Here is a 26,083-nt window from a genome sequence, read left to right on the forward strand (position 1 = left end):
CAGGGAGCAAGGGACGCTTTCTGTGGAGAGATGACAAGACACCCAAAGATTAGTAGACACCTTTCGTAGTGTGGCTTAGTGCACGGCTAACCCTTTCACTGAGACTGCCCTTCTTTCACGCTCTGAAGGCTCCTAGGGACAGGCATGATGTGCTATGTAGTTCCACCTTCCAGGCCCCAGGGGATTGAAGCCAAGGATGGAGGTTTCATCCGAGCTGATCCAATCAGATGCTCTTTTCTGGGACTTTGGAACTGGGTCTTCGAGCTGTCTCTGCCTGTGCCTGGAGCAAAGGGACATGAAGCCATGGCAAGGCTGGTATGTGGAGAGGAAAGGAAGAAATAGACGTGCGTCGTGAAGCAGACATGGAGAGGCCATGCGGAGAGAGGGAGGGAGGCCGTGTAAGAGTCTTGGCTTCTGATCCTTCATCTCCACTTCCTGGCTCCGATCCCTCACAGGTGTCCCTTTGTGCCTCAAGCGCCTGTGGTTTTATAATACCCACCACCATTTTTTAAATGATTAAGTGGCTTAAGGTAGTGCCCAGTTTTTGCAATGAAGAGTTGAGATGAAAACAGCGCGGTAACCTGTATGAAATTGTGCTTCATGAAGTCTAGAAGGGCAGCTGTCAAGAGGGTTTCTTTCCCCTCTTACAATAAGCTCCCAGCTGAGCATTCTTTTTTTTTTATAATATATTTTTTATTGATTTCAGAGAGGAAGAGAGAGAGAGAGAGAGATAGAAACATCAGTGATGAGAATCATCGATTGGCTGCCTCCTGCACGCCCCTACTGGGGATCGAGCCTGAAACCCAGGCATGTGCCTCCGACCAGAATCGAACCTAGGACCCTTCCGTCCACAGGCTGATGCTCTATCCACTGAGCCAAACCAGCCAGGGCCTAGCTGAGCATTCTTATCTTCTTGTGTCAAGAAGGGACTAACATGCCCTAACCGGTTTGGCTCAGTGGATAGAGCGTTGGCCTGCGGACTGAAGGGTCCCAGTTTCGGTTCCCAGTTTCGGTTCCGGTCAAGGGCATGTACCTTGGTTGCGGGCACATTCCCGGTAGGGAGTGTGCAGGAGGCAGCTGATCGATGTTTCTCTCTCGTCGATGTTTCTTTCTAGCTCTCTATCCCTCTCCCTTCCTCTCTGTAAAACATCAATAAAATATATTTTTTTTAAAAAAAAGAAGAGACTAACAAACAAATATACCTGAAGAATCTGACATAATGAAATGAAGTTAGATCTTCAATCACCAAATACCAATTTCTATTTGAAGGCACTTCTGCTGTTCTCTCTTCTCATTACCTTTACTTTGTACATGGCTGTGCTCCTGGAAGTCAGTCCGTCTTGGTACAGTAGGATTGGGGTGCCCCTGCTCCAATCGTCAGGCTCAGAGGTCTCCCTTCCCCCAATTAAAGTCTCACTATGATCCTGCCCATCCATGCTGACAGGGCTTGGCCTTCTTGGTGAAAACACACTTTAGTACAAAACGTGGGCTCAGTGATTGTGAGTTTGTGGAGGGCGGGGATTGTGTTGTTTTTATTTGTTTACCCTGGAGCCTAGCACCTGGCCCAATACCTAATAGGTCCTCCATCAAAATGTATTGAGTGAAAGACTGAATAGATTGCATTTCTCAGTTGCAATTTGAATGTAAAAAAAAACCCCACACAGAATATAAAACCTGAAATGCTATCACATAGTAAATTATAAAATCTGAGCATACAAACCCGGCTGGCATGGCTCAGTGGTTGAGCGTCGACCTATGAACCAGGTGGTCATGGTTCAATTCCCAGTCAGGGCACATGCCTGGGTTGTGGGCTCAATCCCCTATGTGAGGTGTGCAGGAGGCAGCCAATCAATGATTCTCTCTCATCATTGATGTTCCTATCTCTCTCTCCCTCTCCCTTCCTCTCTGAAGTCAATTTAAAAAAAACTATAAAAATAAAATCTGAGCTTACAAATAGATAGATGCCTAATAAAATTCTTTTTTTAAATATTTTATTGATTTTTTTACAGAGAGGAAGGGAGAGAGATAGTTAGAAACATCGATGAGAGAGAAACATCGATCAGCTACCTCCTGCACACCTCCTACTGGGGTTGTGCCTACAACCCAGGTACATGCCCTTAACCGGAATCGAACCTGGGACCCTTCAGTCCGCAGGCCAACGCTCTATCCACTGAGCCAAACCGGTTACGGCCTAATAAAATTCTTTAGGATATTAATTATGATGATGATACCTTCACTATGCAATCTTTTAATCCTCATGGTGTGAATCCCTCATGTGGGAAACATCGATAAGAATATTGGGTCTATGTGTCATTTGCAGGAAATTTCTTTCCTCTGCCCTAGACTGTGCTTTAATTTTGAAAGGAAAATGGCAGCTCAGTTGCCACTGGGTTATGTATCAGTCCTGCTGAATTCCCCAGGGAGATGACGTCACAACTTCTCGGAAGCTTTTACTTATTTCACTTGTCAGAGGAGCGTTTATAGTTTGGATATAAATTTTAATGGGCAGAAACATCTGTTCTCCATCCAACTGTTTTGCGTTGGGTATAGATGAGAATTCCCTGGCTGAGCACCAACCATAGATGCTGTGTATTGGATGCTCAGAAGAATAATGTAGAGCAAGGACAAAGGAGTGAAGACGAGCGAAGTGATTGAGGAGGAGAAAGGAGAAGTGGTGAATAGATACTATTAATGATAAAAAAGGGTTCTTGAAAAATTAAATGAGATGATACATGTAAATTACTTAGCAAAATACCCAGCTCAGTAAAGGGGAGCTATTCATATTGTTAACTCCTCAGTGTTTCTTCCCAACTGTCTTGTACAGGGACCGTCTCTTATTTTCCTGTATTCCTAGCCTAGAACCTGGCATGGAATAGGTTTTTCACATCTGTTTGTTGAGTTGAATTGTAGAATTGATGGCTCCCAATAGGCTACTGGATAAAGTCCATGTTCCTGGAATCAGAAATAGGAGCTAAAATCTTTATAACTTTCTAGTTATTGGGATCTTGGGCAAATTAAACTTAAAATATATATCATTGATTTCAGAGAGGAAGGGAGAGGGAGAGAGAGATAGAAACATCAATGATGAGAATCATTGATCAGCTGCCTCTTGCAGGTTCCCCACTGGGAATCAAGCCCACAACCTGGGCATATGCCCTGGACCAGGAATCGAAACCGGGACCCTTCAGTCCGCAGGCCGGCGCTCTATCCACTGAGCCAAACCAGCCAGGGCCAAATTAAACCTTTTATGTTTCAATGTCTTCATCTGCAAAATGGTAATTTTAATAGTGCCTAAAGTTCATAGGGTAGTTGTAAGGATTAAAAGAGATAATCCACATTCACAGAGCCTGAAACATGGAAAGATTTCAGTAAATGTAAGTTGATACTTTTCTCATTCATGTTATGAGTATTATTACATTTAAAGGCTTACTGCTTCACTAATAAACTCTCTTTCACTTTAAACTCTATGCTGGCTTGTCCTGTGCGAAGCCAAGAACCCACTGTGGGCTGTGCACTATTGGGTTCCTGGATCCCTGGAATGCCTACATCATGTCAACAGTAGATTCTGGTGAAAAGAACACCATACTTGACGCTCCTTGAGGACAGGAACCTGGTCATAAATTGCTCTGTTTCTGGGGCACTGTTAGACTTCTGAATGGGTGTGAACTTAACCCTTACTTTGCATATCCTCTCCAGTAGTATCATTCCCTTTTTACAGATGAGAAAACTTACGCTAAAGAGTAGTATACTCAGATGATGAGTGAATGAATGAATGAATGAATGAATATGGTGATACTTTATTATTTTTCCCACCAGACTATACATCCCACAAGTGTAAGTACCTTAGCCCTAACCCTTAGAACATGTCCAGGCATAAAGCAAAAGCTCATGGTTATTGTTGTGTAGTGAATGCGGGAATGGGAGGACCTGGACAGAGAATGTCTGCTTTCTTCAGGAGGTTTCCCCGGGCCTTTTGAGATAAATTCTGCACTTCCCCTGCAGGGATTTCATTTTATTTTATTTATTTTTGTAATTGATTTCAGAGAGGAAAGGAGAGGGAGAGAGAGAGAAAAACAGCAATGATGAGAGAGAATCATTGATTGGCTGCCTCCTACACGCCCCCTATTGGGGATCAAGCCTGCAACCCCGGCATGTGCCCTGACCGGGAAATGGGACTCAAACCATGACCTCCTGATTCACAGGTCAACACTCAACCACTAAGCCACACCAGACCGGCCCCCTGCAGGATTTCAGAAGGACTCTCTAAAGGCCTGTAGCAGGCTGAGCTAATGAAGTGGAGGACAAGTGACAGCTACAAACTTCTTTCAATGGAAAATTAAATCTGTTGAGCAGGGGTCTGATGAGAAGCTGGGACTGGCCTACAGAAGGCTGCAGCTGGAGGAAATATCCATCTGGATCCCACAGGCCTCTAGATGTTCAGAGGTTATTCTTAGCCATCCTTTCTTCAGTCTCGGTTTTGTCTTAATCAGGGCTGTTTTGATTTTGCAATTGGAGCTCCCCCCGCCCCCCCCCCCCCCCCCCCCCCCCCCGCTCCCTTTCTGTAAAGCAATAATTTTCCATATAGTAATTCTTTCCCTCTTTACACTTCCCAGAGGGGGCGGGTGGGTCTTTTTTGTGCTCAAACTCTTTACACATGACCTCCCACTCACTCGGCTCCTCATCAGCCTTTGTCGCTGGTGGACACCTATTCCGTGTGCTGGGGACTTGGCCATACCACTCTCCTTGCTCATTACTTTTCCTTACAAACAGCAATATGAGGATATTCCCCACCCTTCCTCCCTCTGCTTCATGGGTCCTGAATTCTCCTGGATCAATTTCACTTGAGTTGTGACAGGCAGCAAAACCCAGGGCAAGTGGCCAAGCTCCAATCCTTGGCGCCTGCATCATAATCATAACCACTCACATTTACACGGCGCTCTGTGGTTAACAAAGCACTTCCGCGCTCAGTAGCATGGATTGTGCCTTTAAGTAGAAAAATCTTCCCCATTAATGAAATGTGGCCCAATGAAGGTCACGGGCTTTGGCCAATCAAGTAAAAACTTCTCTTTGAAGAGGAGTTAGGGAGTGGGCTGAACTGGGGTTACCATGGGAACCAGATTGCAGTCTATTTTCCACTCTAAATAGAACAGTGGGTAAGACTGTGGCCTGGGGAGCACAGTTGTACTACCTATTAGCTCCGTGACCTTAGACAAGTTATTTCACCTCACTCCTCTGCATCTTTATCCATGAAACATGGGTAAGTGCAGTGGTGATGAGGATTAACTGAGATAAGGCATGCATAGAGTTCAGTAAATGGTATTTTTGTTGTTTTGAGTTTGTCTCCTAGCCATACCCTTCTTTATGTTAGCTAGAAACCAAGGAAGCCTTAAAATGCTGCAGAAAGAATATGAACAGAATAATCCTATATAATAAAAGCCAAATATGCAAATTGACCGAATGGCAGAACAACTGGTCACTCTGATGTGCACTGACCACCAGGGGACAGATGCTCAATGCAGGAGCTGCTCCCAGGTGGTCAGTGAGCTCACACAGGGGGAGTGCTGCTCAGCCAGAAGCTGGGCTCATGGCTGGTGAGCGCAGCGGTGGGGGGGGGGGGGGGGGGGGGGGGAGCTTCTCTCACCCCTGCAGCAGTGCTAAGGACCCCTCGGGGGGATGTTTGTCTAAGCCAGCAGGCAGACATCCCCTGAGGGGTCCCGGGCTGTAAGAGGGTGCAGGCCGGGCTGAGGGACCCTCTTGCCAGTGCACAAATGTTGTGCACCAGGCCTTTAGTTCATAGAATATGAAACTACAACATTCTGCCAATTTTTCCTCTTAAGAACTTGCCACTTTTTCCAAATGCCCTGATTCCACTTTTTTCCCCCTCCCCAGTTTCATACCCTCAGCTGGTCCCAGTGAGCTGGAATCGTGGAAGAGGTAGCTGGGACTCTGTTGGATAACATATGGCTCTCAAATATGCTTTTGCCCAGGTGTAACTGTGATTTTGGTATAAATATTCACTCAAAATTTAACTGCTATTCAGTCGCAACTTTTCCTAAGTAGTTGTTTTCTCATTTGGCTTCTTGTGGGACAGAAAACTTAAGAAAGCATATTTTTAAAAATTCAAACACAATGTGGCCATACTGCCCCAATCCATGCTGGACTGAATGCAAACTTTCTCCCCAATCTTTATAGAGTTTGATTTTTTTTGTGTGCCTCACATATAGCAATGAAAAATAGTTCATAGTGGTTATTGCCTATGCATAGAATTTGGTTCTTATTAGTGTGGAGAATTAGGTTCTTATCAATGGGTAAGAGTAGAATTGAAAGGTTATTTGATATTCTTATAAACTCAGATTTATTCTTAACTTTACCCATATAATGTTTCTTTTGAGACCAGTCAGCAAAGTAGGAGGCTCAGCATGGAAAAAAAGCATGGATAATTCTGAAATGCAGATAAAGGGAATTCACAAGTTACTTTTCTTTTGTTTTAGCATGGAGTCAGCAATACACTGCTTGGTGATCTCTCTCTCTCCTTAACCTCCCTTTCCCCCTCTCCTTTCCCCACATCTCTTGCCATTTCTTTCTGGCTAAGCCCAGAAGAAAAACTTGATCGAAGTGCAGGGCACCATCCAGGAAATGAGGAAAGCCATGCTCTAGTTCCAGCTCTGTCATCTCCTCACTCAGTGGAGGGTGTCCCTCTGGGTCTCTGCTTCCTCGTGTATAAAAGAAGCAGGAGGTTGGGATCTGGGCGCCTGGAACTACAGGAGCTCTAAAATCTGTGGGTCCCACCTTGGCCGGTGTAGGACCACCTGACAGCCCTCAGCAGCTGTAACGTGGACCATCCCCAACGCAGGGAATTGACTGCAGCATCACAAAATGGACTGCACTCACAGCCATCTGGCCACTAACATAGATGCTGGTGCCTTGGCTGCCTCCTGGAGCCACCAGCCAACACGGAGATGAAGCTGGCTGGACAAGAGGATGGGAGTGTTGGAACGGCCACGGCCATCACCAAACCCAGCATCTGGGAGGCGCCTGTGTCCCCAGAAGGAGGTCACTGACAACCTTCAGCCGGTGGTGCAGAGCAAAGAGTCAGGCAAACCAGGTTTTGGATCCCGACTCCGCCACTTGCATGAGCCGTGTGACCTTGGGTAGGATCTCTGGCCGGGTCATTTCCCCTCCACAGCATGGGGGTAGCAATACATCCACCGTGTGGAACTGGGTAAGGATTGAGGTACTGCAGAGGCGAAAGGTACCGACAGATGACAGGTACTCAGAGGGACTTAGTAAATGGTGGTGGTGGTGGTGGTGATTATCCTTTGTCCTTTATGCACAGGATCTGGGGGGGGGGGGGGGGAGGACAGTGGACCCCAGTGTCTAGCTTAGGCTCCTCCCCATGGCTGGGAGCATGGACTGGCTCCATGCCCGGGCCCAGGCTCCTGGCACAATGTTGCTGATTCCGACGCTGATTAAATTCCCTGCTTGGAGCCTCAGCATCCTGACCCAGAGCAGGAAGGCGGGCATTTAGCGCAAACGGATGGAGCCTAACTAAGTTATCTCTCAGAGCTGCCCCTTTCAAGGTCTTGTCCCCAGCCCTCACCTCTGGTTCCTTCTCTCTGGATCCCTGTCCGAGAAGGGAAATAAACAGTCGTGCAGGCTCCCCTTGCCCCCACTTCGGCCAAGCAGGTGCCGGGCGGGCACGGGCGGATTTTCCCCCAGACGCCGCCCTGCCGCCCCAGGGGCTGCAGCCCAGGCTGGACGCTGGCGTCTCCGTGCGCCTGGCCGGCCCGTGGTTTTGTGTTTTGGCAAAGCTGGGCTCTCAACTCAAACCTGCCGCCTCCTCCATCCTTTTCCCGACCGTTTGCAAATGCTTTTTTTTTTTTTTTTGGCCACGAAGCTTGATGAAGTGACCCTCAGTGTATTTCTCCGTCTCCCTGCGTCCACCAGGTAAAAGAAAACAAAATAAAGCAGCTCGGATCGAACTGTCGTTATTTTTTTAAAGGGGGAGAGAGGTCACATGACTGCGAGTCACTGATTGAGCCGAGAGGCTGCAACCCCGAGCTCGCCGCAGAGCCGCCCCTCCCGCGGGGCGTGACGTCACGGAAAAGCCCGGCGCGGCGGCCGCTATAAACCTGGGCGGCGGCGGGCGCGGCTCGGACGGCTGCCCGCGCAGGACCGCGCTCTGCGCCGCGATCGTGGCGCGCACCGGTGCGTGGATGCCCACGTGGCACGGCCAGGTAAGGGGCTCCCCAGGGGGTGATTGGGGAGGGGGTGGGCTTCCCAGACCCCGAAACTGTCTAAGTTGAGAGCGGAGTCCTGGAAGCCGCGGCTGGCGCTCCGGGCGGAGGCGACTGCAAGGTGCAAGGGGAGCGGTTCCCGGCAGGTTCTTCAGTCCGGTTCAGGGGGAGGTCACCCTCCTGCAGACCGAGCGGGCCGAGGGCAGCCGTCGGGGACACCTCTGGCTTCTGTTGGGATGTCCATGGGGGGGGGAGGGGGTGAGGGGGGCGCGCCGAGCAGGCGTCCTGGCCGGCGGCCGGCGTGTTGGGGTGCGGAGTGTGGGGCGATGTGGAAAGGGGAGTGTCTGTGCTCCTCGTGTTTTCACGAGTGGGTCTGGCCGATGAAGATGAGAAAGCTTCTGCTCTCTGATACTTTATTATTTCGCGGGCAGCCTGCAGGACAGGCCTCCATGCCAGGGGAGGGGTCTGGCCAAGGGGACGCCGTTGCCAAGTCGCTGCATGCCCTTTGAGCAGGGCGAGCCTCTGACCTTCTGTTTGCTTCGAGAAGCTGGGCGTCTGAGTGGCATGAAAGGAGTGGGCCTCGTCGGATGAGAATTCGGCGTTTTCTCTGCAACTTTGATGGGGTCTGAACGGGAGCGGATCCTGTCCCTGCCCGGACGACCAGGCTGGGGGCGGGGGCGTTCAAACGTGGTGCCCGCGGGCGAGAGGGCAGCGCGGAGGCACAGACCTCCAACAGATTTGTGACTGCGGCCCCCTCCCCCCAGATAACGGCTGATTCGGGCAGCGGGGGAGCGTCGGGGCAACTTGACTAAACATGGAAGTTCCTATCAGTGCGGTGCGGTCGGCCCGGGAGGAGTGACGTCACTGCCACGTGTCTCCCTCCCGGCACCCAGGCCCGTGGGGCGCCAGTGCCATCCAGAGCCATGACCAGACCAGAGCAGCTCCCCGGGCCCCCCGGGCCCCCGCGCCGTTAACTCCCGGGTTTGCAAGCCATCCCGGAGGCTGTGCTCCCTTCTGGCTGACTCTGTGCCAGCCCCGAGTGGTGGCGGGGTGTCCCACGGGTTCCTTGAGGATGGAGGGAGATCCAGGGCGCTGGGCGATGCTAACGGTACTTTTTTCCTCTTTGCAAATGACAACCCGGCCACGGAGCTGGTGGCTAATTGTGTGTGTGTGTGTGTGTGTGTGTGTGTGTGTCCAGTTGAGAAAGCCTGTTGCGCTTGGGGCTGTGTCACTGACGTCCCTTAGGTGAGGACTCCGTGGGTCTCGCCCACTTGGTGGAGGATCGCTGATGGCGGCCGGTGTGTGCGAGCCCCCGCGTTCCCGCTCGGCGCTCAGCACTCTAGCCCCCGCTGACACGCCGCCGCTTTGCTCCCCAGGACCCAGCGATGACTCTGAACCATGTCACCCTGCGCCCGGGCCCCGTGGGCGCGCAGCCGCAGCAGCAGCGCTGGAGCGTCCCGGCGGACGGCCGGAACCTCATGATCCAGAGGGAGCCCAGCCAGCGAGGCCAGCGCCCCGCGGCCCCCGAGGACCCCTGCCGCCGGAGCTGGTCCTCCGACTCCACAGACTCGGTCATCTCCTCCGAGTCCGAGAACACCTACTACCGGGTGGTGCTCATCGGGGAGCAGGGGGTGGGCAAGTCCACGCTGGCCAACATCTTCGCGGGCGTGCACGACAGCATGGACAGCGACTGCGAGGTGCTGGGAGGTAGGTGCCCCGCCCCTTCAGGCCTCTGTCCGCCCCGCAGTAGCCCCCGCAGCAGGAGCCAGCGGGCGGGTCATTTATCCACAGAGCTGAGCGCTGCAGTTATGCATTCTTGGCACCGAAAAGCCCTGGCCTGTTGGCACCGGCCGGCGGGACAATGAGATGAAAATGCTAAAACCCTGGGCCGGGAGGGGATTTCTTAGGTCCCAGCTCTAACGGGGCTGAGCGGGGTCGGGTTGGGGGCACTGATTCATCAGGACAGAGCTAGAGGGTCGGGCGCCCACCTCTGGCTCTTGCCAACTCTGCCCTGGACTTTTCAAGAGTTCAGTGTAGCGGCGGCTTTTCTCCGTGGCTATTCCTAAATCGAAGTCGATTTGAGAAACTGATCCATCACTTTATTTCCACCAATGTTAGCGTTTGTTTGAGGGTGTAAAATAGTTTAAAATTTGTATTTGAAATCGTGCAAAAAGTTTTTTTGCATTATAGCAATAATGATACATATGCCAAAGTATACATGGGTGCCTCAGGTACGTGCAAAGCATAGCGCCATATTCTGGGACGTGATAGGAAGATCCTCTGTTATTCATGCAGTGTCCATGGTATTCATACAGTGTCTTTCAGCCATGGTTTCCGTCTCAGCATACCCGGCCAGGGTGGCTGCATGTCCCCATTTGCAGCTGTAGACAGGAAGAGAGAACCTTCCAGTGCTTGCCCAGGGGGCATGGTCTGTCTGTACCTTCAGTTGCGAGTCACAGATGAATCACGGGCTCCACAGAGCAGAAGATGCTCCAGTGATGACTCAGCTCTGCCCTGCACTTGTTGCATAGGAATCTTGCTCCATCCCTAGTACTGTCTCCCCACCTTCATGAAATGTTTATTTTTCTTGACTGTCTCCAGTGTCAGGGAACTCACTGCATCTTAAGGCAAGTTCCGGTTCTGGGCTATCAATGATGACTCATTAGAACATCGATTTCTCTTCTCATGCGGGGCTCTCAGGGACGATAGCTAAACAAGAGTCAAGGGAGAGAGAGGGTCAGAACGGTACCATTGCTTTTCTCTTTCTTTGTGAAGGCTGGTGGATGACGGTGGCTATTTTTATTCAATTCATTCATTCAATTAATAAGTATTTACTGAGCACTCGCAATATTCCAGGCACTGTCCTGGGTGCTGGGGGTTATAGCAGTAAACAGCACAGATGTAAGTCCATGTCTTCACTTTCAGAGGAGAGAGACATCAAGTGATAAAATAAGTTAGTTAAAGGGATTGCATGTTAGACGGAGATAAGCACAATGAAGAAAAATAGAATGGGGGGAAGGGATGTTAGCAGAGAAGAGGTGTTTAAATAGATGGTCAGGGAACGCCTCGCCCAGACGGAGGTAAGGGAACAAGTCTTTTGGATATTTGAGGGAACAGATTCAAAAGGAACAGCAAGAAAAATGGTAAAAGAAAAAATTATAAAAATTAAACGTTTTAAATGACGAATGTGAAAATAGAGTGGGATGGGCTCAATTATGGAGATGATAGGAATCTTATTTGCAAAAATTCCAGTAAACTCGGTGAATCCCCTGCCCCAGTGGTTTTTCTGGGATGGAGCTGCTCTGGCCCATTACACTGGCTCACCCTTCATCTACATTCAATCTGAGCTCAAGTGCAGGGAGGAAAGTTTCCATTATCAAGTAGAGCTGGAGGCTGCTGCCTGCTTATTCCGAAGGAAATGTATTTTTTTAAGGAAGAAAACAGGGACAGTCTCAAGATTTTTTTCCTGCATGTCTCAAAAAAAGAGAAAAGTTTCTGAGCTCAAAGTTCCTGAAATTGCCAGTGAATGCCCAGCAGCCACCCCACTGGAGGGCAGGGGGGGTTGGAAGGCTTATGACGAGGCTGACAGTTCCACGGGGTAGTTAGTGTTTTCTCTTGGCATCGGAACTGGAATCTGAGTCAAAAGCTGTAGAGAAGCGGTTCTCAACCTGTGGGTCGCGACCCCTTTGGGGGCTGAACGACCCTTTCACAGGGGTCGCCTAAGACCATCGGAAAACACATGTATAATTACATATTGTTTTTGTGATTAATCACTATGCTTTAATTATGTTCAATTTGTAACAATAAAATTTGGGGTCACCACAACATGAGGAACTGTATTAAAGGGTCGCGGCATTAGGAAGGTTGAGAACCACTGCTCTAAAGTGAGTTTGTACTCAGGGTTTTCCTATAAAAAAGATCCAGGAATGATGCAAATGGGTGCCTTTCACGGCAAGTGGTCTCGTGATACATATTCAGAGGTGTTCTGCTTGTAAGTACTGGGGGAATATATGTAGAATACCGTTCAAGGTGATAAAAGATAATAATCTGCCTAATGAATATCTGGTTATTTACATAATTATATACTTAGTCAATTTATTTTCTAGCATCGTTTTTTGCATGATCATCTTAATATAAAAGTGTTACTATTTGCCTGACCGATATCACTGTTCTTTCTCTTTTAGAAGATACATATGAGCGAACATTGATTGTTGATGGCGAAAGTGCAACAATTATCCTCCTGGACATGTGGGAAAATAAGGTATGCAGAGCCCAGAGCGCTCTGTGAGTTCCTTTAGGGTTTGTCTTCCAATAGGCTGTTGGGTACGAGGGTGACCTTGTACTTTTTGATGTTCCAGATGAGGTAGGTTCATTTTCTTGAGTAAAAGCTTTTACTTCAAGTATCACATGATCTCACTCATATGTGGAATCTAATGAACAAAATCAACCGATGAACAAAATAGATCCAGAGACATAGAAGCATGGAACAGACTGATGAATCTCAGAGGGAAGGCAGGGAAGGCGGGGATGAGAAGAGAATAACCAAAGAAGTTTTATACAGCCCTGACCGGTTTGGCTCAGTGGATAGAGCGTCGGCCTGCGGACTGAAGGGTCCCAGGTTCGATTCCGGTCAAGGGCATGTACCTTGGTTGCGGGCACATCCTCAGTAGGGGGCGTGCAGGAGGCAGCTGATCGATGTTTCTCTCTCATCGATGTTTCTAACTCTCTATCCCTCTCCCTTTCTCTCTGTAAAAAATCAATAAAATATATTTAAAAAAAAAAAAAAAAAAGAAGTTTTATACATATTTGCATAACTCACGGACACAGACAATAGTGTGGTGAAGGCCTGCGGGGGGAGGAGGGAGGGTAGAGGGGGTCAGTGGGGGAAAAAAGGGGGGACATCTGTAATACTTTCAACAATAAAGATAAATAAAATAAAATAAAATGACTTAACTTCCCAAATACAAAAAAGAAAAAGCTTTTACTTATGAAATATGACACTGTTCTAAGGAGCAGATCATTCACAAATGAGCTCTGAATAATAAGCAAGTTGCAGTGATTCGCCCTCAGCTCCACTAAAAAATATTTTACAAATATTTGTTTTAGGGAAAGAGCCAACAAGTGTGAATGGTAATTTTAAACTACATAAAACCACATTATATAAAGTTGACAGTCTCAATGCTAGCCTTCAACATTTGCTTTTTAAAGATTTGGGCTTCTGTGTATATATGCTAGACGTTCTGTTTATCGAAAAGCCTCCTAATTCTCGCAAGACGATTCTTAATTTTATCACCTGGGAAAGGCAAAGGGAGTTTTTGGGAAGTCAGAAAAGGCGCATTTTTAGTAGTTTAGACAGAGAATGGGAATGTTTGGCAGAGTCTTTGTATAAGTTATCAACTCAGTTGGACAGTAAGAACTTTTTGGCAAGTATTTTATGGGCTAGCAGTCTTTACAGCCACCAGACATGGTGCATTTTGGGGAGTTGGAACAAGTTTTATTTCTATCTCAGACCAGCAAGGGTACTTTGGGATACACTTATTTTGCAAACTGAAGCCTCATTCACCAGGCCAACCTGCGCTCACGGGAGACCTTCTCATTCCATTAGGGGGAGAACGAGTGGCTGCAGGACCACTGCATGCAGGTCGGGGACGCCTACCTGATCGTCTACTCCATCACAGACCGAGCCAGTTTTGAGAAGGCATCCGAGCTGCGGATCCAGCTCCGCAGGGCCCGGCAGACAGAGGACATTCCTATAATTTTGGTTGGCAACAAAAGTGACCTGGTGCGGTGCCGGGAAGTGTCTATTTCAGGTAAGAGGACTGGTGCTAATACCATAGAAACACTCTCTGGGTTTTCTTTCTAACAGGTATTCTTCCTTGGCTCTTTCATGCAGTTGGAACTAGGGACTCATTCAAATGCTTTATGAAGTTTTATGTATCCCCAGCCAATCATCCCTGTGCTGGGTGCTGCTCCCTTGTTCACCTGGTCTACCTGCAGGATTCCAATCTCCCCACACCCAAAGGTTTCCCTGAGATTCCTTTAGGGAAGATATCATACTCAAGGGTTTACTGACAATCCCAAACCTTTTCTGCTCGTCCTTTCTGTGTTCCAGGGAAATCTCAAAGAGTTCAGAGAAGTAGAGGTAGTATCTTCATGCAAGAAGGATGGGAAACCTGACTTAGGGGAGCTGAATTTCATTGAGGATAAGAATTCTACTCAGGCTGCCTCTAGTTCCTATAGACCAGGGGTCCTCAATCTTTTTAAACAGGGGGCCAGTTCACTGTCCCTCAGACTGTTGGAGGGCCGGACTATAGTTTAAAAAAAAAACTATGAACAAATTCCTATGCACACGGCACATATCTTATTTTGAAGTAAAAAAACAAAACGGGAACAAATACAATATTTGTATTTGCATGTGGCCTGCGGGCCATAGTTTGAGGACCCCTGCTATAGACCATAGAAACACCCTCCTACCCTTTGCTTCCTAAATTTCAGTTAAGATATCTTTTGGGTTTGGTACAATGGTTAAAAAATAAAATACTGCATTACCAGACTCTGCTCAGGAGAAAAGATATCTGTTAAAGGCTTAACGGACACACCTTGTTTGGGAGTGTCAGGAAATGAGTGTCTGTGGTAATCACTTTTTTCAAACCAAACCTTGGACACATGGTCATTAAACACAATGAAACATTTGCAGTTGAGGCTGTTCCCGAAAAGCTTGGACAGTTTGCTGAATTTGTGAATTCCTCAAATTATTTTTTTCAAAATAGCTTATCAAAACTTTAAAAAGTTTTTTAAAGGGAGAAAGCCAAGTAGTAGGATTCTTATTTTCAATTCAGGAAATTGAGTCAGGAGGAAGAGTTAAGGATATGAGCTTGAGCCCTAGCTGGTTTGGCTCACTGGCATCGGCCTGCGGACTGAAGGGTCCCAGATTCGATTCTAGTCAAGGGCACGTACCTTGGTTGCGGGCACATCCCCAGTTGGGGGTGTGCAGGAGGCAGGTGATCGATGTTTCTCTCTCATCGATGTTTCTAACTCTCTATCCCTCTCCTTTCCTCTCTGTAAAAAATCAATATGAGCTTGAGCATGAAGCAGACCTGGATTCACAGATGCCACTCAGAGGCAGTGTAAACTCCCTCAAGTTTTTATTTTTATTATTATTATTTTTTTAATATATTTTATTGATTTTTTACAGAGAGGAAGGGAGAGAGATAGAGAGTTAGAAACATCGATGAGAGAGAAACATCGATCAGCCGCCTCCTGCACATCTCCTACTGGGAATGTGCCCGCAACCCAGGTACATGCCCTTGACCGGAATCGAACCTGGGACCTTTCAGTCCGCAGGCCGGCGCTCTATCCACCAAGTCAAACCGGTTTCTGCCATCCCTCAAGTTTTTAAAAGACCGCCCTTCCTCCAGTGTCTTTATCTATCTGAGAGGGATAATGTATTTTCCAAGATTGTCTGCATTAAAAAAGGTTTACAAAGCAGTTCCCAGCACGTGGTAAGTGCAATACATTAAGGCTATGGTTTTGACTGTTACAATAAATATTACTATTTTGATGAACTGGGACCTTCATGCTGTGAATTTGGTGGGCCAGGTCTAAAGCGCACCTCTCTCGCTTCCAGGAATCTTCTTCCAGGAGACTCCTTGCTTCTGATGATGCCCTGGGAGGACATGTGTGTGTCAGAGGGGCTTCCCATACTCATTGCATGTGCGACTGACTCAGAGTTACTGTGAGGGCCACTTAAGACCAGGAATCCTCAGCTTGGCTGTGTGCTGGGTGGGGTCATACTGGGCAGCCCCTCTGAGCTCTTCCTTCCTCTCCCCGCAGAAGGAAGGGCGTGTGCGGTCGTGTTCGACTGCAAATTCATCGAGACCTCCGCGGCGGTCCAGCACAACGTGAAGGAGCTGTTTGAGGGCATTGTGCGACAGGTCCGCCTCCGGAGGGACAGCAAGGAGAAGAACGAGCGGCGGCTGGCCTACCAGAAGAGGAGGGAGAGCATCCCCAGGAAAGCCAGGCGCTTCTGGGGCAAGATCGTGGCCAAAAACAACAAGAACATGGCCTTCAAGCTGAAGTCCAAATCCTGCCACGACCTCTCTGTGCTCTAGGCACCCCGAGTCACCCAGATGTCCCCCTCATGGGCATCGTTGGAGGCCATTGGGACCGATAATCTATATTAGATTGAATCCTTACACATTGTGAGGTGCGGCTTCCCCTTCTGCAGCTGGGAATGTATGTGTTGGCCTGATGGGCCACCAAATGCGTGGGAGATGAAAGATCTTTGTAAAGAGTTGCTGTTTATTTATAGGAAAAGCCTGACCTTGCGACTTGAACACCCAAGACATTAGAGGATGTGTTTGGTGTTCACACGTGTTTCCTCTTTCCCTTGGGCAGTAGAGAATTGAAGCCTTAAAAGAATGCCTAGAAAAATAACTGTTCGTTATTAAAATTTTCCCCAGGGTTCTGATATTTGAATTTGAGGCCACTGGGTCATAAACAAATAGAAGAGCGTTTATTCCAGGGAGGAAGTTCCTTATATTTGTGGAGCTACGACTGTGGAATCGAGCTCATCGTGACTGTTATGGCTCCCTCAAGCTGTGAAAAGAAATGATGGACCTGCTGGAGACTAAACCTTGCAAACGGTTTTTGCTCAAGTGCTCACAGTTGGGGATCCAAAAATTTGTAGACTTGAGGACTGATACATGTACCACTATGGGTTTCAAAAATTATATCTTCACTTCTGTGTCTTATAATTTTTTATTCAGGGCAATTTATTTTAATCAGATTAACTTAGTCAAACCACCTTTTATGTTTCATTATTTTTACAGTCACAGGGCCATCATAAAAATATTTTTAAAATCTGAATTATTGAGAATCTGGAGTGCCAAGTGCCACATTTTTAAATGTAATCAAAGGCCTGAATTTTTATGACACAAAACATAAATACTTCCAGTACTTTGAGTTGACTCTTGTATCCCACATCTCTGCTCTATTTATTATTTTGCAAAATAATAACCATTTTAACATTTGATAAAGCATATTTATGACATGTTTCTTAATAAGAAAAATGTCCATTTTATTATCATTTTATATCTTTTTTAGAATATGCAAGTGTTTACCTATATATCTTATAATAAAAGAAATAAAATCTTTGAGAAAAGGCATTCTTAAATGTTTTTCCTCCCCAAACAAGATGATTATGATTACATTAGAGGCCCGATGCATGAAATTCGTGCAAGAGTAGGGCTTCCTTCCCTCCGGCACCCAGGACCTGGGCTTCCCTCGCAGAGGGAGGCCCCGCCCACCCGCTGCAGCCTGCCAGTCCGTGGCCTGGGCCTCCCTCTTTGGAGCGATTGTGGAGCCCCCCACCCCCCCATTGATCGCCCCATATGGCTGGTGGCCTGGGCCTCTCTCTGCGGGGTGATCATGGCGTGATGGCTGGGCCCCCAATCAACCGCATGGCACCCGCCTTGGCTGGCCTGGTACCAGTGAGTGTCATAGCTGGTTGTCCGGAAGGTCGCCTGGTCTAATTAGCATATTATGCTTTTATTATAGATATTTTGATAGCTTGTAGAATGTTTTGGGGGTTCTCAGGCTAAGGCAGGATTAGTCAATTCAAACAAAAAGAACAGGGGTTTTGGTAAAGGGTGAGAGGCTCTTACCTAAGGGGCGGGGTAAGGAAGGGTGTGGGGGAGACTTACTCACAAGGGCTGCTGGGAAGTTATATCAGAAACTTCCATTTGCATGTTACTCTGTGGGCTGCTATGCATGGCATGTGTTTGTATGAGGGGACTAGTGTCAGGTTAAAGCCCCCATCAGGTCACTTGGCCAAAAAAAAAAATGGATGCAGAGGCAGCATTACCATGGAAGAGTTTAGCTAAACTCTCAACAATAATGTTTGTTGGTTACCCTTGTCCCACAGTAGCACTTGCAGACCTGTTGACGCTACAAGATGACTCAAGTGAAGAGCTCGAGCGGACCTGAAATACCAGGCCTCTTTATCCTTTTTGCACAGAGAGAAATGGAGACTGGCAAGTGCGGTTGGCGCAGGGTGACTTAGTTACCCAGTTGAGTTGGAGCCCAGGGCTCCAGACCCCAGTGCCATGTCTTCCCACAAGAGTACATGCTATGAACCTGAGCCACCTCGGCTGGGCTCAGGGAGGAGCTCTGCCACCCCACTGGGGCCTTCCTTCTTCCTTGTGCCATCCTCCGGACGTGGCCCTCTCAGTACATCTATCAAAACTTCCTGGCCACGGGCTCAGGCTCCTGCCAGGAGAAGGAACTGTGTAAAGAGTGTTCATAACTGCAGATACCTTACATCCAGAGGACACTGGGCTTAGATACGAGTCCCAGCTTTCCTGATCGCCAGTGAGCTTTAAAACCCTCACATATAAAATAAGAAAAGTAACACCAACACCGAAGGTTTTTTTAAATGACAGGATGAGACAAGTAGAGTGCTGGGTAATCTCTCAAGAGTATTCAACTCTCATCAGGTTGTTAAAGGGCCATGCACGTATAAGAGGGTATTAGGGGCTGTTTGCATATCAATGGCTTGAAATTGTTTGAGGGAGAAATTACAGGTGTGTATCTTTTGGAGTAGGAGGGTCTCTCGGTGCCCACCCCCACCTCACCCTTTGGATTCCAGCGTGGAGACACTCACCTACTTGCTGACACATTGGACTGGCCTTGATCATTGTCCCTTGGAATGTATGAAGCCAGTTAAAAACATTAGCAGTTGGGAAAATGCCAACACTCTTGGCAGCCACAGAAGGAACTTTTAATTTTATTTCCTTTATTGTGCCTTTGAGAGTACAGATTGGGCAACGAGAAATGCTATTTTAGGTGTTGAAGATGAGGGCGTTTTTCTCATAAAAAGTCAGTTTGATTTTTTCCATTCCCCTGCTTTTATGCGGAACAACACTCAACAGATAGACCGAGGGTTTCCCGGGTGCCTCCGGTTCTAACTGTGAGTGTGGGAAAGAAGACAGAAGTGCACGCAAAGAATCCACCTCTTGTGACCGAGAAGGGAGATGCAGACAGTGCAGCCATGTGCAAGGGTGGCTGAAAGACAAGATGACATGGCCATGAGGAAGGGGACTCGAGCCTAGTTGCCCGGGTCTGTATCCCAGCTCCACCTGTTCCCAGCTGGCTAATGTGGGCAAGTAAAAACTTTTTAAAGCTTGTTTTTTTTGTTTTCATCTAAATAAAAAAATTGAGTAAATGAATAAAAAGGGTACTTACTTCTGGGTTTTTTATGGGGAACAAATAGAAACATGCATACAAAGTTCGGACACTAGCACACGATGAAAGCTCAACAGCTTTTAGCTATGTTGTATTATTTTCTTTATTCAAATGAAAACCAGAGCCTCTTGAAATTAGTTGCGAGGAGGAAGTAGTGAGGGACTGCCTAATAAGATCCTGTCTTTCTTTGTTATTCTCAATTGTCATCTTTCCCTAGGGCAATCTTAGTACCATTGGGGTGGGTAATTCAGTTTCATGTCCTGGCCAAAGGGTGGGCCCAACTCCCTGCCAAAGGAGTTCCCCTTAGCAACTGAAAACAGGTTAAAAATTGGAAAAGGCCTTTATTAAATCCTGAGGTTGCTAAGCAACCTGAAATCTGAATGTAAACAGTAGAGTCTATAATGACTGCAGTAATTAGCCCTAATCCCTGGGGGGGGGGGGGGGGGGGGGAGGGGGGTGTATGTTGGGTGCATACTGTCTCAGGCCTTTGGCCTGGATTCCTGGTTTCCAAGCTTCCAAAGCTTGCCTCCAATAAAGGCTTTCCCGCAGTCCCCCTCCTCAGGAACTACCTCACGGATGTCTGGACGTCAAGACTCAGAGAAGCAGAAGCCAGTTCTGCTCTGCGTTTCTTGGCTTCCCTCCGAGTCCTAGTTCTTACCGAGTGAGACACTGGCATCGTCCTCCCTTAGAGCCGGGCCCAATAGGTTTCTCCTCCCATGAGGTGAAGCCCTCCTCTTGCTTGGCCACGGGGTTCTATCCTTGAACGTCCAGACACAATGTCACATGCCAACCTTTCCCAAAGTGTGTTCTTGGGGGACCCTTTTGCTATGTATAAAATATGCTTAACAAAACTTACCGTTCTAACTATTTCTGTTAGGTAGAATAGATAGCTACACCATTTTACATTCCGACTAGGAAATGTACAGGGGTTTCAATTTCTTCCCATCCTTGAAAACATTTCCTATTTTCTGATTTTTAAAAATAGCCATCCTGCTGGGTGTGATGAGGTATCTCATTTTGATTTTGATTTGCTTTCCCTAATGAGTAGTGATGTTGAGGGTCTTTTCATGTGCTTATGGATTTTCATATACTATTTTTGGAGGAATGTTCTTCAAATTCTTTGCCCATTTTGATAACCTAATTATTTGATTTTTTGTTCTTGAGTTGTAGCTATATAATATTTTGGGTATTAATCTCTTATTAGACATAAGATTTGGAAACATTTTTACTCGTTCTGTGGGTTGCCTTTTCACTTTGCTTATAGTGTCCTTTGATGCACAAACATTTTAAATTTTGATGAAGTCTAATTTATCTATTTTTTTGTTGCCTATGTTTTTAGTGTCATATCCAAGAAATCATTACCAAATCCAATGTTATGAAGGTTCTGTGTTTTCTTCTAAGAGTTTTATAGTTTTAACTTTTATGTTTAGGTCTTTGATCTATTTTGAATTAATTATTGTATATGGTGTAAAGTAAGGGCCTAACTTTATTTATTTTCTTTTTCCATGTGGGAAATAGGTTTCTTGCATAATCTAGAGTTCATTGGTTGCAAGCAAAGAAACTGAGATAGGGTAATTACTGGAATAATTTTAGATAGTTCACAGGAATTAAAAGACAATCTAAATAGTAAAATCTCTGGGACTACATACTGGTAATGTCACCAAGGATTGGATATCTTAGTAACGAACTCATGGACTATTTTTTTTTTTTTGCAAATTTTTTTCTTTTATTATTTATTTTATGTTTTCCATTACCATTTATCCCCTCTATGCCCCCTCTTCCTGCTTCTCCAAATTCCATGTAGGCAACTATATTTCTATCGTTTCACAAATGCTGGTGTTTGAGAAATGAATGGCTGTCCACCAGGACCATAGCAACCACATCAACTCCAGGTAAGGTGGGAATGACAATTTTTTTTTTTAATCCTCACCCAAGACTATTTTTCCATTACTTTTCAGAGATAGTGGAAAGGAGGCGGGAGAGAGTGAGAATGGGAAAAAGAGAGAGGGAGAGAGAGGGAGAGAGAAACATTGATGTGAGAAAGATTCGTCGATTGGTTGTCTCCCATACTCTCCCCAACCAGGGACTGGGGATCAAGCCAGCATCCCAGAAACATGCCCTTGACCCATGACTCTTCCGTGCACAGGCCACACTCTAACCATTGGGCATGCTGTCCAGGGCAAGAGAATGACAATTTTTAAATTCCAAGACTTAGGGATTTGGGGCTCTCCGAAGACTGGTTTCAGGAGGGAGCAGTTGGGAGTTTGCTAGGAGCCTCTTAAGGCTCTGGCTAGCCTTGCTTCCCAAAGGGCCAGGCTTGGGGATGAATGACCCACATGCTGAATGCAACGAGCTGGGACACAGGGAATGCGCTGTGGTGATGCTTCTGGGCCTGAAGACAGTGCTTACAGAGTGAACCAGGGGGCAAGAAACTGGAGACCTGGGACCAGCCTCAGCTCTTCCACAAATGTCTTGTGCCCACTATGCCTCAGGATGGTTTCCTCTACAAAGTGAAGAGGGTTGGGCTAATTCTATTAGTTCAAAAATACACATTGAGTGAGCTTTGATTATGCAGCAAGCTCTACGCTAGCAGGATGTGACCTTAAGCAAAGCGTGTACAGGACCTTGTAGAGATGATGTCCAAGGCTGCTGGCCACTCCGACATTCTGTGAGTCTATAAAATGATGCCTGGCTCATGGCAGCCTTTGAACACTGTGCTCTCCCGTGAGTTATTGCTACTGCTCTGTGAGAGATGTTATCCTTCCCACGGTGTGGAGGCCAAGTGACTTGTCTAAGGACACTCGGCTATGAAGAAGCAGAACTGGATTTAAATCCAGATTTTTCTGATTCTCAGTCCTGGGCTGTAGGCTCTTGGCTCTGTCGCTTGCTGCCTATGTCTCCGCTCCCTCCTCCCAGACTTTCCCACCCAGGGAGCGTAGCTGTCATCGGCCAAGTACTTTCTTTGGGCCCTGCTGCACACATGACCTATGGAGTCTCACAGCAATCTCATAGGTACCACTAGTATTGCCATTTTTCAGAGGAGGGAACCGTGGCTCAGAGACGTTGAGTGCCTTGCAGAGAGTCACACAGCTTGTCAGTGGCATTTGATCCCGCTCCGCTGCCCCGCCTTCTGGAATCACTGGGAGGACAATGGACTCTGTTCCCTCTCGGAGAGCTGAAGGTTGTGCCTTTGGCAGGGTCCTTGCTGGGCTACTCCTGGAGGAAGGAGAGCCAAAGGCCTCTGGGGAGCAGGCTGTGAAGAGGCCTTGGGCAGGTTGTGGCCTTCATGGGAGAACATGATAGACTTCCTAGGCCCCTTAGGCCCAGCGGCCCCAAGAGGAGTGGGCTGAAAGACAGGAGCACCTGTCATTTTCCTGAAGAGATGCTGTCACCTCCCTCCCTCTCCCTGGGCCTTTCTTCCAAAAGCCCGCCTGTGCTGCTCCCTTTACCCAGCGCTTGGAGGCTTCGAGAACACTTAACCTCTTGGCCAGGCAGTGCCTCTTCCTCGGGGCTTCTGCTTGGCCTCATGTCACCGTGGGGAGGCTGAAACATGGGTGCAGATGGGAGTGGAGGTTTAAAGGTGATGGAACTAGCTCACCTGAGGAACCACTTTGGGAGGGAGTTGGCCGGACCCGACCTTAGCTCCTGAGGGCAGGGTACAGAGCTGACCCAGCAGCCGGGGCAACCACAGCTCACACCTGAAATTTGTTTTTAGGCACTTCATCTCATCTCCAAACCCCAGGAGGCAGGCAACAGGGTCTCCCTTATACAAACGATAACTAGCCCGAGGCCGGGAGCCTTCTGGATCCCTCCGGTGTGTCCACTCTCCCCTCTGCTCCCACTCACACCTGTGATTTTCTAGTCTTACAAAGTTCAAAGTAAGGCTGACAGGTCACCGGATGTGAGTGATGGTTCTTTACAGTGAGTGGCTGGTAACTGGGGCCCTCATTGCCCTCAGAAAGGTGACCCTCCAGGCCCTGAATTTTAATGACCTTGCAAGCAACCATGAAAAGCTCATTTGTTAACAGGAAGCATGTGGGAGGTGTAGAGGCTGGAGGGACCTTTTAAGGTAACTCAGGAACAGTTACCCTGGAGTGAGCAGAGCAGCCCAGAGAGGAACCCACAAGCTGTAGGGCTGCAGAAGAGGAAGCTTTGAAAGCTGGAGAGGTCACCCACAGGTGACAGATGCTAGTGGCTGAAGGGCCCAGCCCCCATGGAGACGGGCGTGAGGCTACATCGGTGAGTCACTGTGGGAGAGACTTGCAGGCATGCCCCAGCCCTGGGACCTGAGCCACGCAGTCTCCATAGCCGCCCTCCCATAAAATGATTAATTATGATAAAAGTTCCTTACAAATGTGAGGCTCGGGGCTGGGTTTGCAATTAGTGTGAAGAGGAGGTGGTTCACATTCAGTTGATGGTTATCTGGCCGGCCTGGTTCCCCCCGCCCCCCAAGGCTCGCTCATGCTTAAGGCTTATGTCCTCTGCTAAGGGGGAGGGAACTGCAGGTCAGGCTCCTTCCAGAACGGAGAGTGCGAGTATGAGACTTACAAGCCAACAGGTGGGGGACTCATGAGCTTAGTTGTCTCCCTTCCCGTCCCCGGAGACCTGGGAAGGTAAAACCAAGCCTGTTCGTTTGGCATTTGAAAGAGAAATCAGGTGGCACACTTTTTTTCCCCCTCTCTCAAGGAAGCATAATTTAAAAAATAGATATTTTATTGATTTTTTACAGAGGGGAAGGGAGAGGGATAGAAAGTTAGAAACATCGATGAGAGAGAAACATCGATCAGCTGCCTCCTGCGTAACCCCTACTGGGGATGTGCCCGCAACCAAGGTACGGGCCATTGACCGGAATCGAACCCCGTACCCTTCAGTGCGAGGTCCCACTCTCTATCCACTGAGCCAAACCGGTTCGGGCAGGAGCATGATTTTCAAGGGGAAAATTTCCAGTGGACACAGCTGATTCGAATCCGCAATTGGCACAGAGAGAGAGGCAGGAACACAAGCTGTGGACTTTGCTCTTCTGAGGCCCTGACATCCCTGTGATCTCCGGCTTGAACAAAGCTTGTCTTGGATTCCCCCTCCTGTACAAGCAGAGGAACACGCGGGAGCATGTGAGGCTTGCTCAGAGCTTCCCCGCAAGCACAGGCTCTGGGGAGAAGCACCGGTTCTTGGGGCGGAATTTGATCACGGAGGGCTCCGGGGCTGGTCCCAGCTCCTGACCGGAGGGCCCAGTCCCACCAGGTGGGGAAGGGCAGGTGCCACAGGAGCCCCGAGGCACTGGCTCTTATTGAAAAAGGGTGTACAGGACGAGGGAAGCCCAGGGGACTGGTCACGGGGGTGAAAAGTCCCAGGTGGATGGTTGGGATGGCATTTGGATGAGATGGGAGGATTTGGATCGGGGGGCTTGGAGTCCATTTCTCCAGCCCTCAAAAAAGGACAAGGTACAATGAAACACCACGGCCCAGGAGGCCTGGGAGTTTGGAATATCAGTAATAAGTGTTCAGAGCTCTGAGCACCTAATTAGATTTACTCAGAACTGGAGTCCGACAGACCCGGTCCACCTCTTCCTTGTTGAGTCATCTTGGGTGGTGATTGAACCTTCAGATTAGAAATGGCTTCTCATTTATAATACGAGGCTAATAAATATCTTCCTGGGAGGGCCCATGTCCTCACATGGAATAATGCCAGCACGCTCCAGGGTCTGCTGCAGGTGTGTTCCTGAGCCCTCCAGCCCTGGACTGGAATCGAACCTGGGACCCTTCAGTCTGCAGGCAGACGCTCTATTGACTGAGCCAAACCAGCTAGGGCTGGGAAAATATTCTTAAGGCAGGTGGAATAAAGTTGAAAGGCTCTTTAGGAAAATATTTAGATCTCCTCTTTCCACCATCAATATACTTAAATATCTTGATATCAGTTTTCAATGGCGTTCAAAGATCCTCCCCTCTAACAAAGATCCCTAATCCACCTGTTTTTTACTCCTTGATTAGGCCACACAGTTCTGTGCACGGACAGAGTTGGGGGTGAGATACTGAAGATCTAGTCTAAGACTTCCACATCCAGGTGGGGGAGACATTTGGAAGTCAAAGAAATGCATTAGGATTGGGATTCAGATCCCAATTTGCCAAGCCCCAAAGTCTGTGGTCTTAAACACCCTCCCTTAAAGAACAGTCAGCTCATTTATTAGCGATCTGAACAAAGATGGGGGAAGTGAGTTCTCTTTGCCTGTGTCAGGCTCAGGAAATATGCCACTGACACCAAGACTCCCTGGTAATTCTGCCTGCTTTCCTTTGCTTCATGATCAAAAAAGAAAAGGACCAAAGAGCTCTGTATTCCCAAGGTAGAAAATTAAAGTTCAAGATCCCAGTAGACCAGCACTTTTCAACCATTTTCATCTCATGGCACACAGAAACTAATTACAGTGGGGCCTTGACTTACGAGTGTCCCGACTAACGAGTTTTTCGAGATACGAGCCACCTCTCGGCCGATTTTTTGCTTTGAGTTGCGAGCTAAAATTCAGGTTACGAGCCAGCTTCAAATACCCCACGGCTAGTTGGCGCAGCGAACGTCACAGTGAACGCCACAACATCAGCCCAGCATCACGT

At 47.9% G+C, this 26,083-nt stretch overlaps 1 protein-coding gene across 1 annotated transcript; it reads left to right on the top strand.

Moving 5' to 3' along the window:
• The first annotated feature begins 8,176 nt into the window (after nucleotides 1-8,176).
• GEM (GTP binding protein overexpressed in skeletal muscle) lies at nucleotides 8,177-17,350 on the top strand. The gene is made up of 5 exons (XM_070392844.1): nucleotides 8,177-8,237; nucleotides 9,614-9,944; nucleotides 12,422-12,498; nucleotides 13,843-14,047; nucleotides 16,071-17,350. Exons 1-5 carry the CDS (start codon nucleotides 8,217-8,219, stop codon nucleotides 16,346-16,348), a joined length of 912 nt encoding a protein of 303 aa, XP_070248945.1. The 5' UTR covers nucleotides 8,177-8,216; the 3' UTR covers nucleotides 16,349-17,350.
• The last annotated feature ends 8,733 nt before the right edge of the window (nucleotides 17,351-26,083 follow it).

Source organism: Myotis yumanensis, unplaced genomic scaffold (assembly GCF_028538775.1).
Source record: "Myotis yumanensis isolate MYYU_CA2020_CCGP unplaced genomic scaffold, mMyoYum1.0.hap1 SCAF_15, whole genome shotgun sequence".
Classification (NCBI taxonomy): domain Eukaryota; kingdom Metazoa; phylum Chordata; class Mammalia; order Chiroptera; family Vespertilionidae; genus Myotis; species Myotis yumanensis.

What these genes read in the sequence shown, in the direction of transcription:
- GEM (XM_070392844.1), top strand. Translation starts at nt 8,217, where the DNA reads ATGCCCACGTGGCACGGCCAG. An exon ending in TGCCCACGTGGCACGGCCAG is followed by an intron (nt 8,238 to 9,613) that starts GTAAGGGGCTCC and finishes TTTGCTCCCCAG; the next exon opens with GACCCAGCGATGACTCTGAA. An exon ending in TGGACATGTGGGAAAATAAG is followed by an intron (nt 12,499 to 13,842) that starts GTATGCAGAGCC and finishes TCATTCCATTAG; the next exon opens with GGGGAGAACGAGTGGCTGCA.